The 14,519-nt window shown below is 37.1% G+C and overlaps 1 protein-coding gene across 2 annotated transcripts in view; it reads left to right on the forward strand.

Annotated features, from left to right (window-relative positions):
• The window catches only part of CFAP47 (cilia and flagella associated protein 47), a 504,014-nt gene that overhangs the window by 379,996 nt on the left and 109,499 nt on the right, over positions 1-14,519 (forward strand). For both annotated transcript variants that reach the window (XM_027534335.1, XM_027534336.1), the window contains 4 exons: positions 1,064-1,171; positions 2,177-2,285; positions 7,673-7,777; positions 14,167-14,323. In XM_027534335.1, the coding sequence (XP_027390136.1) occupies positions 1,064-1,171; positions 2,177-2,285; positions 7,673-7,777; positions 14,167-14,323 (479 nt within the window). The remainder of the gene's footprint in view (positions 1-1,063; positions 1,172-2,176; positions 2,286-7,672; positions 7,778-14,166; positions 14,324-14,519) is intronic.

Raw genomic sequence — 14,519 nt, forward strand, 5'->3', positions numbered from 1 at the left:
CATAGCCTCTATACTCATAATTAACTCACCTTATGGTAAAATTTCTTTGTTTCAACAGTAACATCCAATTGTTACAGTTTTAAAGATTGTACTTAACTTATTATTGGTGTGTACAATGCATTCCATTACTAGCTTTTTGCTAATTTATATACTCTTTCAGAGTTAGAATAATTCTTATTTTAATGAATGATGAAGAAATAAACGTATTTGCAAAATTGTAAAGGATAAACATTTTTATAATGTAAAGCATGTAAATTAAGGTCATAATGTATATAGAAGACACTATTTTGCTAGATTATCATTAGAAATGTGGGCCTGTCTCCTCTCCCCAGTGTGACTGTAGAGGTATTGTGAGCACAGACTGAATCTTGGAGTTGGTCAGCTAAACCGTCATTTAAAAGTCATACTTTGGTCTGATACTTACTGCCTGCTCTCTCTGTTATCATTGCTAGAGCATATATTTTACATACATACACACCTAAAATTCCCAGAGTAACCATAAGAGGTAGGAATGAGTGTTCCCATTTTATAAATGGTGAAATTGAAGTTCGACAAGTTAGGTGACTTGTTCAAGGCTGTACAGATAAAAGATGATAGAGCTGGAATACCGGCCCAGTTTTATTTTTAGACTGTCACATGCTCTTTGTCTCCCCAGAGGAGAGCACATGCTGATGATAAAGGCAGCTTTCCAGAGCTGCATGTCACTTGATAGTCTTCATGTGAAAATCAACTACATCTGATTTAATCATAGTTCAAACACAGGACTCTACTTGTTCTAGCTACTGTAAGATAATCGAATCACCTATGCTTAAGCATTTTACATTGATTCAACAGGCATTTATTAGACAGATATTCATGATAATACTTTATCTTGAATAAGAAGTGATTTTCTCACCAAAAATGAAAAAAAAAAATCTAAAACAAGAGTAGAATGTGTCACAGAATGATTGTCAAATGTTATATTTGGAACCACCTATTTGGGATTTATTTTCTCTGCCAAATTTATTTTGCATACAAACTAGATCTGCTGACAAGATTTTTTTTTAATTTTTCTTTCCACCAGCATTATTTTTCAGCCTGATTTGGGTCTAGAGTTTTGGTATTTACTGAAAATAACTACCGACATTCCAGAAGCAACCATGATGAAAGAAATATATTGTGACCTTGGAAAGTAAGTTCTTTTTAATAGATATTGTTATACTGCAGTTACTCTTTTTAAATAGGACAAACATATATTTTGTTTTAGTAATTGTTTTTCTTCTCTAGGGAAGTTTGCTACTTAAACTATCCTGTGGAAAACTTGTGTGAAAAGAAAAACGTATCAGGAAGGAGACCTATTAGGAAGGAGACGCTTTTGTTCAAAGTGATTATTGCAAGGGAGGAAAAGGAACTGTTAAAATAGTTGTCAGGGGACTATTGCAATTCAGAGAATACTTTCCTCTCAGAAATCTACAAGCTACTCAGTATCAAACAGAACAAGCTTTTTTCTTTAACAGGCTAAAGGAGGAGCAAGCAAAGATAACCAGAATCTTTGGAGGGAAAGCTAGACAGGAAGGGGAAATGACCGGTAGGGACTGATAGGAAAAAGGGTTTTTCTGTGGTCAGTTAATTCCCAGAAGAATCTCAGAAGGGAGACAGATTCCACTTTTTTGGTACTTGCTCAGGCTTGGGGACAAGCAGAGTTCAGTGGCCTATCGAAAAGATAGAAGGCTGACTCGAGTTTGCTCAAGGCAAAGCAAGAGGGTAAACAATGGGCAACTGAGAATACTCGATCATTTGGTTAATACCATGAAATATGACCATTTATATTTAGGGGACTGAGTTCCTATTACATGTCTGACGTCAAGTTTAGTGCTGATACATAAGGGTAGTTCAGCTCAGTTCAGAGCAAGTGACTTATTAAGGAGGTATGTTCCCAGTAAGAAATATTAGTAAGAGAATGGGGGAAACAGAATAAGCAAAGGGAAGAAGCTAAGCAAGGCAGTGATTACAGGTAAAATCCCAGACACTGTCTGATCCTTTGGAGAGCTTTGGAGCATAAATCACATCTCAGAATTTGGGTGTTAGAATTTGATCTTTTAGATGGATACACTTCAACCCATAATAGTCATCGAGTGTGTGAAATTATTATTGAACATTTTATGAACAAGTTCACTAGCTTTGTTTTTCCTTCCAGGGTTGTCACTGAGATGATTTCTTTAGATAATCCTACACATGAAACCTTAGAGTTGCATGCAACAAACAGTAATACTGAAAATTTTGTCCTGGAGATTAAGAGAATACCAGTAAGTATATTCAGAAAGCTGAGTAACCTACCACTACTAGAACATTTTGCAGTTCTGATTTTGGCACACCATGGGGCATTAGCAATTGAATTGCAGATGCTATTTTTTAAAATATAACATTGGTGATATATATATATATGTATATATATCACCAATTTTAATTTATCAATGAAATCAGTATCATGTTCATATAAATTTTTGAAATTATAATGTATAGGCTAGATTCATGCTCATTTTCACTGATCTCTAAATAAATTGGTTGTGCTTTATTTCTGACCATTTTGGTAACCAGCTTTTTCTATAGTTACCTAAGTAATATGACTTTCTTTTCCCTTGATTTTAATTAGAGTGCTCTTTTTTTTTTTCTCTTTTTTCTTTCTTTTTTTTAAAGAAACTTAATTTTTTTAGAGAAGGTTCAGTTCAGTTCAGTTCACTTCAGTCGCTCAGTCGTGTCCGACTCTTTGCGACCCCATGAATCGCAGCACGCCAGTCCTCCCTGTCCATCACCATCTCCCAGAGTTCACTCAAACTCACGTCCATCAAGTCGGTGATTCCATCCAGCCATCTCATCCTCTGTCGTCCCCTTCTCCTCCTGCCCCCAATCCCTCCCAGCATCAGAGTTTTGTCCAGTGAGTCAACTCTTCACATAAGGTGGCCAAAGTACTGGAGTTTAAGCTTTAGCATCATTCCTTCCAAAGAACACCCAGGGCTGATCTCCTTCAGAACGGACTGGTTGGATCTCCTTGCAGTCCAAGAGACTCTCAAGAGTCTTCTCCAACACCACAGTTCAAAAGCATCAATTCTTCGGTGCTCAGCCTTCTTCACAGTCCAACTCTCACATCCATACATGACCACTGGAAGAACCATAGCCTTGACTAGATGGACCTTTGTTGGCAAAGTAATGTCTCTGCTTTTCAATATGCCATCTAGGTTGGTCATAACCTTTCTTCCAAGGAGTAAACGTCTTTTAATTTCATGGCTGCAGTCACCATCTGCAGTGATTTTGGAGCACTAGAGAAGGTTAGGTCCACAGCAAAATTAGATAGAAGGTACCGCAATTTCCCATACACATCCTGCCTCCACTCATGGCACTCATGCACAGTCTCCCCAGCTATTAGTGTCCCCACCAAAATTATGCATTTTACTGATATGATTTTGACTATATGATTAGTCTATATAAATCCCAGGGGGAGCAGTTCTTTTTAGCTTTTCCTTAGTTCCTACCCACCGCTCCCTCCCCACAGACAGTGCTGACAGCTTTGCTTCCCTCTCCTTTCTCTGCCTCATTTTCTCATCCTTGGTTCCTGATAAGAGACTGGAGCCATTCACTGGGTCTCCATCCCTCTATCTTCCCCCAGATAACAAAACAAGAGCTGAAGAATCAGCATCCCTGTCTGTATTTCCAAAGCATGCTGCTGCTGCTAAGTCGCTTCAGTCGTGTCCGACTCTGTGCGACTCCTTAGACGGCAGCCCACCAGGCTCCCCCGTCCCTGGGATTCTCCAGGCAAAAATACTGGAGTGGGTTGCCATTTCCTTCTCCAATGCATGAAATTGAAAAGTGAAAGTGAAGTCGCTCAGTCGTGTCCGACTCTGAGCGACCCCATAGACCGCAGCCCACCAGGCTCCTCCGTCCATGGGATTCTCCAGGCAAGAGTACTGGAGTGGGGAGCCATTGCCCTCTCCATTCCAAAACATACCATACCAAATATATATAGTGAAAGACAAAACCATGCTTTCAAGTAAATTTCAAAATGATAGTTGCAATAGATTACTTTCTTCAGGGGACCATACAGTAAATTAAGAAACCCTATTAAGTAGATATGGTATTTAGATAAAGGATTTTATTGTTTGCTGTTTGACAATTATTTAACAAATCTACAATTGTGATTTCTCTGTTTATACTTTAATACTTGTCTCTTGTTACTCACTGGTTACCAGTTAATACCATAATATGAAATTAGTTCTTAATTGCCATGGTGTGTCAAATCAGATATTGCTAAGTATTACATTGCTGAAATTGGTGTATATGGTGTAATCTTAGGGAAATTATTTTAAAATGTATGTGTGTGTTTGTATTGCTTAACACCATATTGTCCATAAATTAAGCAGAATATGATGGTCAGGCTATAGTTTACATAGAACTGAAAACACTCATTAGACAGTGTTGTATTCATATTCTTTGTATAACTACTTTTACAGAGAGTGTAAACTGTGTTTCAAGGGAAAACAAATGTGTTATATTACAGATACCCCCTTACATCGCATAATGAAAAAGATCGTCTCAACTTTAACATGTCCAGCTATGGCTTTTTAGTCCATTCATTCTTTCATACATTTATCAAATATTATTGAGCACTGAATATGCAATTAATCTTAATATTAGGCAATAACTCAAAAATAAATCTATAGATAATTAAAGTATTATATGTTATAGAATCAATAGGAGCACACATTAATGGTAATGATAATAAATAGAAAGTATATTATATATCTATGTAGTTTTTAATGTATATATAACTTTATATACATATATAGATATATATGTATGATTTTATTCCTGTTATTGTTGTATAAGATTCATGTTTACATAGGTGAGGATTTTTAAATATTGATGATTATCCATAAATGCTTCAATAAGTAAACATAGATTATCAAGTAAAATAATTATATTAAAAACTTACTTTCTTCCATCTATATATTATGAAAAATATCAAAAAGATGCAGAAGTAGAATAATACAGTGCACAGACTTAAATCTTCTATCTTGGTTCTTATATTAATAATTTGTTTAATCTTTTCCCTCTCTTTTCTCTCTTACATTTCTTCCTATTCAATTTAAAAGTAAATTGTAGATACTATTTTAACAGTAAATACTTCAGATTATATTTCTTAAGAGCACTGTAGTCTCCATCATCTAGTATCTGATCCAAATTTCATTTTACCTCACTGTTGGAAGAATATCTTTCCCTCTTGAGCTAGGATCTAGTGTAAACTCAAAGATTGGAATTGGTTCTCCTAATGACACTTGTAATAAAATGTTTTTGCTTGTAATGAAATGTTTTTAAGTGTCAGAAAGCTGCTATATTTAGCATATTATGTATATATGTATCCCATTACACTAAACAAGTAGGTTTGCTGCAGTCAAATTCCATCCAACAGTGTTTATCTTTTCCTTGAAACCAGGGGAGATGAATTTTTCAATAAATTTTCTGTGGAAATAAAGGAATTGAGTTATTGGTTTGTTGTATACACAACCTCAATTTTTACCACTTGCCTCTGACATATACAAATGGAATTTGAGGCCAGAGAGGTCAAAGTATTTAAACTACATGATTAGTAAGTGGTAGAACTAGAGTTTAAAATCTCAATTAATGTAGTATTATATACTTTTACAATGAAATTGATGATTTCTTTTATGTATATATAGGGAGGAGGGAGAGAAATTCTTTTGTCACATTTGCTAAATTGAAAGAACATGTAAAATGCAACTTTTCTAATTTTTTTTACTCAATTCGATTCTGAAATTAAACTCCTTAAATGTGCATTAACTGATAGCATCAACACATTTGAAATATCAGAGGAAGATCCAACCTGAAATTAAAAAAAAAAATTTGCTGCAGATAAACCACACATATATATAATAAGGAAGTAATTAGCTCTGTTAATTCATGCAGCCATGAAATTAAAAGATGCTTGCTCCTTGGAAGGAGAACTATGACAAATCAGAAAAGTGAAAGTGAAAGTCACTCAGTCATGTCCGACTCTTTGCAACCCCATGGAATTCCCCAGGCCAGAATACTGGAGTGGGTAGCTGTTCCCTTCTTCAGGGGATCTTCCCAACCTAGGAATCGAACCCCGGTCTCCCATGTTGCAGGCAGATTCTTTACCAGCTGAGCCACAGGGAAGACCAAGAATACTGAAATGAGTAGCCTATCCCTTCTCCAGGGAATCTTCCCAACCTAGGAATCGAACCAGGGTTTCCTGCATTGCAGGCAGATTCTTTACCAACTGAGCTACCAGGGTAGCCCTTAATAGTGTATTAAAACACAAAGACATAACTTTTCTGACAAAGGTCTGTCTAGTCAAAGCTGTGGTTTTTCCAATAGTCATGTGTGGATGTGAGAGTTGGCCCATAAAGAAGGCTGAGCGCCAAAGAATTGATGCTTTTGAATTATGATGCTGGAGAAGACTCTTGAGAGTCCACTGGATAGTAAGGAGATCAAACCAGTCCATCCTAAAGGAAATCAACCCTGAATATTCATTGGAAGGACTGATGCTGAATCTGAAGCTGCAATACTTTGGCCACTTGATGTGAAGAGCCGACTCATTGGAAAAGACCCTGATGCTGGGATAGATTGAGGGCAAAAGGAGAAGAGGGTGGCAGAGAATGAGATGGTTAGATAGCAGCACCAACTCAGTGTGCATGAATTTGAGCAAACTCTGGGAGAAGTGAAGGACAGGGAAGTCTGGCATGCTGCAGTTCATGGAGTCACAAAGAATCCGACACGACTTAACAACTGAACAACTGCAACAAATTAACTCTGTTCTAAAAGTAAGTTTGTATGTTTGTTCATGGTTATTCTCAGAGTTTATTAAACAGTAAATGCTATATCCTATGATGATTGAAAGACATTGATAAACTGCAGGTTTCCTTTTTCAAAAGTTATCTGGCAAACTATATTAGTGAAAAAATAATTTACTTACTTTTCAAACATATAACATTCATTCAGTCATTCTATAAGTGTTGATAGTAAATGTTACATTATTCACAGTGTAGTTTTTTGATTACTTAAGATCTTCAAGTCCTCATTCTATTATGATAGAATTTTTAGCTTCTTTTACAGTCTCTGAAGCAGTAACTCATATACTAATACAATTCAGACTCAAGTTATTCCAGTAGGTCACACCTTGAGGATCTATGTGAGAGGACAAAGAGGATACTTCATTGTGCACTAAAGAAGAATATCTTACCTCTGCATTTAGACTGAGTTCATTTCTTTTGACCTCACCAAGGCTACAAGTTAGATTCCCAATAGTTTGACATGGTTCTTGAAATGGACAATAAGCAATGGGTTCTTAAATAAAATGCACATTTCCGTTATTGGGGATTCCAACTCAGCTTAAAAGCTTAATCCTGATTTCCTTTTACAGATCAATGTAGTCATTGTCTTGAGGAAGAACGTGGTATATGCATTACTGAACACTGTTTAGTATCTTGGGCTGTTTCACCAATATTTGCCAAGCAACCATGCTGAAAATGGTTAATGTGTACAAGGCAACATGTTAACCACACAAGCATCTACCTGGCATATATCTAGCACACAAAGATGCCGATTCAAGCAAAAGTATTGATTTTTGTTTCCCTTTCTTGTTTCTTAATTCACACAGCTGATCATACCTCCTAACTCAACCAGAGACGTACCTATTCACTTTCGTCCTTCTGCTCTTGGAAGAGCTAGTCATCAGACTTCTGTCATCTTTCACTGTGCTCAGGTATGATAGCGTATTCTTAGACCAGGACAGGTTAATTAAATTTTAAAGTTAATAAATATGTAAATCTAATTTATCCATTTGACATCTTTGCAAGCAAAATAACTTTATTGTAAATTATTATTTAAATGAACTTTTGAAAATATAGTATACATTATGTATGCACAGGCATTTAAGACGGCATCTTTAAATTCTTAGATCACTTGAATGAAAGAGAATATAAACCCAGATTTAAAATGTAGGTACAAATGTAAATGCCAAATTGCTAGCATTTATGTTAATTTTCTGACTTGGATTTTATTACTCAAGTTTTCATGAACTTAAATATAAAATTGTATGAAATCTAAATCTTGCAAGTAGTATGTTTTTTCCCACTCTATTTTCATCTGAATAATAATAATTTTTAAAAACAGTAGTTTATTTTTTAACCATTTCTAAACTTGCTACATACCATTCTAAGAATTATTTCAATTCATTGTCACCAGAGTCCTTATGGTAAAAGTATGGTCAACCCCATTTTATGGCTCAGTCGGTGGTTGAACCTAGGACATCTTGCCTCAGCCCATCTTCATAACTATTTTTATAGCTACAGGCACACTGCCAAGTCATAACTGTTACTGCCAGTGAGAATTTTACAGTATTTATACGTTTATTATTATTTTTTACTTCTTCAAGTGTTGATGGGGGAGTAAAGTAAGTGGAAGGGTTTGCTTTATATCCAAGGAACTTAGAAAATCCTGTAATCTGGGAGGGAGTGAAATCAGATATAATGCAGAGGTCTCCATGTCAGTGAAAGGCTAGTATGTAACTCAAAAGAAAGTGAAAGGGAAAGTCACTCAGTCGTGTCCGACTCTTTGTGACCAGAATACTGGAGTGGGTAGCCTTTCCCTTCACCAGGGGATCTTCCCAACCCAGGGAAACCCAGGTCTCCCGCATTACAGGTGGATTCTTTACCAGCTGATCTGTAAGGGAAGCCCAAGTGCCTTCTTTTCCCCCCAAAATGTGTAATTTAGAAAAAAGTTTTTGAGGCTATTAAATTGTTTATATGATTATTGACTACTACATGACCTGAAGCAATACAATGGATTATGCTTGACTCTCAAAATATATATATATATATATATATATTTGTATATATATATATTTTTTTTCATATATATGTTTTCTGTTTCCTGGGCACCATACAGGATCTTAGTTACCCAACCAGGGATCAAACCCATGCCCTCTGCATTGGGAGCATGGAGTCTTAACCACTGGACTGCCAGGGAAGTCCCATTGAATCAAAAATATTAAAGAAAATAAACAGTAATCCTTCTTATACAGAATAGAAGGTATAGTAGAGAGATTTTATTTCACAAAAATAATTTTAACATGGCTTATCTTTTAGCTCATGGCTTCATAGCAGCATCAGCCCTTTCATCTTCATTCTTGGAGATAATTTAGTTGCTTGCATTTCTGGTGGAACTTATATCTACTCAAGGTAGTCTGGCACATCAGCAGGGCAATGATGAGTTCTTCATCTTGATAGCTTTAGAAAATCCTAGCCTAGAGGTCAAAGTCACAATTCTTTATCAGACAGAAAAGAACTCAAACAAGTAATCAACTCAAACCTTTTTGTCAATCACTTTAACACTGGGCCTTGCTTTCAGTTATTCTCAGCCTATCCTTCCAAGCTGTAGCAAATTTCCAAGGTTTCATCTCTGGTTAGACTTAAATCTAACTGACTCATTTGAAAAGACCCTGATGCTGGGAGAGATTGAAGGTGGAAGGAGAAAGGGACGACAGAGGATGACATGGTTGGATGGCATCACTGACTCAATGGACATGAATTGGAGTAAACCCAAACTTGATGATGTACAGGGAGGCCTGGCATGCTGCAGTCAATGGGGTCACAAGAGTCTGACACGACTGAGTGACTGAACTGAACTGAGACTTAAATCAATGTCAACCTTTTACCTAGAGTCCAGACCATGTCAACCTTTTCAATGTATTACCTTAACCCTTGTGATTTTTCCTGCCTTTTCTTTTTAGTTTTTTGCCTTTAATTTTTTTTTTTTTGTCCTTTTTCATCTCTGAATCATTGAGGGCTTCCTCTTAATTCGTCTAGTTGACATTTTGGGGCTTCCCTGTTGGCTCAGATGTTAAAGAATCTGCCTGCAATACAGGAGGCCCAGGTTCAATCCTTGGGTCAGGAAGATCCCCTGGAGGAGGAAATGGCAACCCACACCAGTATTCTTGTCTGGAGAATTCCATGGACAGAGGAGCCTGGCAGACTACAGTCTGTGGGGTTGTGAAGAGTCAGACACGACTGAGCAACTAACACTCACTGACAATTTTTTCAGGCAAAACTGTTTCATCCTAAAGTATTGATTTAACAAACTTTCTGAAAATGCAGTATATATGATGAATATGTAGACATAAAAATAAAATGTTTTAAAAATAAAATTTTAGGGTTACTTTTCTAAGTCTGTGAGTTTGCAATTACATTAACCACTAAGGAAAAACTCACATAGATTTTTGTTCCTCTCTTGATTTCACTGATGAATATATTTGAACTAACACACACAACTAAATAGCTGATTAATCAAAAATCTATTCTGTTAGTGCTTGTAACTATTTCTGAAAATGGTTCTTTGCTGAACTTAAGGAAATGGCCATGGATTATAATTTATTTCATTTGTTTCCAGTTTGGATCCATGTGAAGAACTCTGCATTATAAAAAAAAAAAAAAATCTAACTTTAGGCTAAAGTTGTTTGTGTGGATTTTGAATCCTGAGATTAATTTGGTTAGGGCATCACAACTGTTAATATCATAAACTCAAAATATGCTTCCAGAGTGTTCCAAAGAGATTGTGTTACTGCATGACAAGATAAGAGGAACAATAGTAAGCAGCAAATATGATAAACAGGCCTTCTCTTTGATATCAAACATTATGTTCTGAGATTTTTCTCTTGGTTTTCAGTCATTTCATTTTTATTTTCAAATAGTTTCCATTACTTATTTATATTTGATTGTGTGACTTCCTGCATCTAAAGGTCAGAATAGTGGAAATGAAGGAAAAAAAGATCAAATCAAAGTGATTTTATTACCCAGCATGAGTCTGGTCCTTGCAGCCTGTGTCTATGGAAAACTCTCTTGATTCTTAGCAAGCTCAGATGCCCTTGAGCTCTACTCAGTGTGTGAGCCAGATCTACTGTCTTTTAATTACACTTGTTTCATTTTTCGGAGAAGGCAATGACACCCCACTCCAGTACTTTTGCCTGGAAAATCCCATGGATGGAGGAGCCTGGTGGGCTGCAGTCATGGGGTCACTACGAGTCGGACATGACTGAGCGACTTCACTTTCACTTTTCACTTTCATGCATTGGAGAAGGAAATGGCAACCCACTCCAGAGTTCTTGCCTGGAGAATCCCAGGAATGGGGGAGCCTGGTGGGCTGCCATCTATGGGGTCACACAGAGTCGGATACGACTGAAGCGACTTAGCAGGGTGATTGTTAGTGATTAATGTCCAAGAATGGTGGGGCGTGGTTTAACTTAAAAGCTCAGTATTCCAGACTACTTGGTGAAACATGAAAACATGATCTTCTGTTTTTGTAGTTTAGCGCATTTCCAATTGTTTAAAGTAAGCCAATTTCTGTCATCCATGATTTGTTTTATAAAATAGCCAAGAAATAATTTACATAAAACAGTTGTTAATGTAACTGAACCCTGATACTTGATTCTAGTCAATCAATTGTGTATGATCAAGCTCAGGCATCATAAGTGAAAATACAGTGAACCTATGCTCATAGAATTTCTAAATAAAAGTAATACAGGCACTTGAAGACATATGCAGATAAAACTTGCTTTTAATCCTCACTACTAAGACCGCTTGATGAAAGTGAACGTGGAGAGTGAAAAAGTTGGCTTAAAGCTCAACATTCAGAAAACAAAGATCATGGCATCCGGCCCCATCACTTCATGGGAAATAGATGGGGAAACAGTGGAAACAGTGTCAGACTATTTTTCTGGGCTCCAAAATCACTGCAGATGGTGACTGCAGCCATGAAATTAAAAGACGCTTACTCCTTGGAAGGAAAGTTATGACCAACCAGATAGCATATTCAAAAGCAGAGATATTACTTTGCCAACAAAGGTCCGTCTAGTCAAGGCTATGGTTTTTCCTGTGGTCATGTATGGATGTGAGAGTTGGACTGTGAAGAAGGCTGAGTGCCGAAGAATTGATGCTTTTGAACTGTGGTGTTGGAGAAGATTCTTGAGAGTCCCTTGGACTGCAAGGAGATCCAACCAGTCCATTCTGAAGGATATCAGCCCTGGGATTTCTTTGGAAGGACTGATGCTGAAGCTGAAACTCCAGTACTTTGGCCACCTCATGTGAAGAGTTGACTCATTGGAAAAGACTCTAATGCTGGGAGGGATTGGGGGCAGGAGGAGAAGGGGACAACAGAGGATGAGATGGCAGGATGGCATCACTGACTCGATGGATGTGAGTCTGAGTGAACTCCGGGAGTTGGTGATGGACAGGGAGGCCTGGCGTGCTGCGATTCATGGGGTCGCGAAGAGTCGGACACGACTGAGCGACTGAACTGAACTGAACTAAGACAGCATTTTATGGATTTGCTGTCACCACCCATCCTACTTGGAAAGAATCATAAAGTAAGTTTCCCTCTTTTTATTGGAACTTAAGCTTGAAAACATCTCTGTGGTTTTAGAGGTGATAAACTAGGACATTGTTAGTCAGTTTCAGTTCAGTCGTTCAGTCATGTCTGACTCTTTGTGACCCCATGAACCACAGCACGCCAGGCCTCCCTGTCCATCACCAACTCCCGGAATCCACCCAAACCCATGTCCATGGAGTTGGTGATGCCTTCCAACCATCTCATCCTCTGTCATCCCCTTCTCCTCCTGCCCTCAATCTTTCCCAGCATCAGGGTCTTTTCCAATGAATCAGCTCTTTGCATCAGGTAGCCAAAGTACTGGAGTTTCAGCTTCAGCATCAGTCCTTCCAATGAACACCCAGGACTGATCTCCTTCAGGATGGACTGGTTGGATCTCCTTGCAGTCCACAAGACTCTGAAGAGTCTTCTCCAACACCATGGTTCAAAAGCATCAATTCTTCAGTGCTCAGCTTTCTTCACAGTCCAACTCTCAGATCCATACATGACCACTGGAAAAACCATAGCCTTGACTAGATGGACCTTTGTTAGCAAAATAATGTCTCTGCTTTTTAATATGCTGTCTAGGTTGGTCATAACTTTCCTTCCAGGGAGTAAACGTCTTTTAATTTCATGGCTGCAATCACCATCTGCAGTGATTTTGGAGCCCCAAAAAATAAAATCAGCCACTGTTTCCCCATCTATTTGCCATGAAGTGATGGGACCGGATGCCATGATCTTAGTTTTCTGAATGTTGAGCGTTAAGCCAACTTTTTCATTCTCCTCTTTCACTTTCATCAAGAGGCTCTTTAGTTCTTCTTGTTAGTCAGTTTTTATTTAATGACCTCTTCACTCGTCAGTAACATTAGTAAAGTGTTTAGTGCAAAACAGAGTCTTAAGGGACTTTTATTCTAAATGAATACAAGGGTAACATTTTCAAACAGAGGTTTATGAAATGCCAATGAAAACAGTGGCCACTTTCAGTCTCCTTCACATAATTTTGAGCCATTCTTTCATTTCATGTGATAAGAAAACATAGGTTGTACTAGATAATGGGAATAAGTAATATGACAATCGCAGTCATAAAGAATCCAGCTGCCAGTGCAGGAGATGCAGGTTCAATCCCTGGGTCAAGAAGATCCCCTGGAGGAAGAAATGGCAACCCACTCCAGTATTCTTGCCTGGAAAGTGCTATGAACAGACAAGTCTGGCAGGCTTACAAAGAGTTGGACACGACTGACCAACTGAGAACACAAGCACGCACACAAGTTGTTCTCACTTCTTTTTAATGAGACTTCAGTCTATGCCTCACCTTCTTTTCTTTAATGTGATAACTATCTAAAATTCATTTGAAATTCTAATGTTTTGGAAGCTTCATACAATGTTTAGTACACATTTTGTTAGACAAATTGATTTTTTTAAAAACCTTGAACAGAAATGCATGGTTTTCATTAAGATTTCTTTTATATATTGTTATCAATAACCTATATGTATTGAAATATGTTTAATACTTGAATACTGGTCTTTGGCCTTTTTTTCAGTATAAAAACATTGATTTTTCAGCAAAATCAAAAGGAATTTGGAAAAGTAAGGAAAGATAAAATGATGCTTGTTAAATATTAACAAAATACTTTTTTTCTGCCAAAATTTTTATGTGTTCTTTATTTATTAAGTGTTACAAATAAAAAATAGGTAATTACGACATATATGTTATGTATGTCTATCTTTAAACAGTTTAGTGAATGGATATTCCTCATCTCCGGAATAGGACTGTTCCCCCAGCCTCACGAAATACAAAAAGTAACTGCATACCTTCATCTTCAGACATGTATTCCTATACCTTTCCAAAATCCCACCAAAGAAGATGTTTTCATCGATATCTTACTAACTGGTAAGTTGTTTTCCTTTTACCTTTCATATGTTATTTTGTAATTATTATTCTATCACACTTATTCTATCATTGAATCTAAGCATTTTAGAGATAGTAGACACGTTGTAGAGATCCATTAGCTCAACAGCATCATTTTTTAAAAAGAAAACATAAGGTGTAAGAAATGCAATATCATGGCCAAAATCACAGCTCTAAA

The sequence above is a fragment of the Bos indicus x Bos taurus genome, chromosome X (genome assembly GCF_003369695.1).
Source record: "Bos indicus x Bos taurus breed Angus x Brahman F1 hybrid chromosome X, Bos_hybrid_MaternalHap_v2.0, whole genome shotgun sequence".
Classification (NCBI taxonomy): Eukaryota; Metazoa; Chordata; class Mammalia; order Artiodactyla; family Bovidae; genus Bos; species Bos indicus x Bos taurus.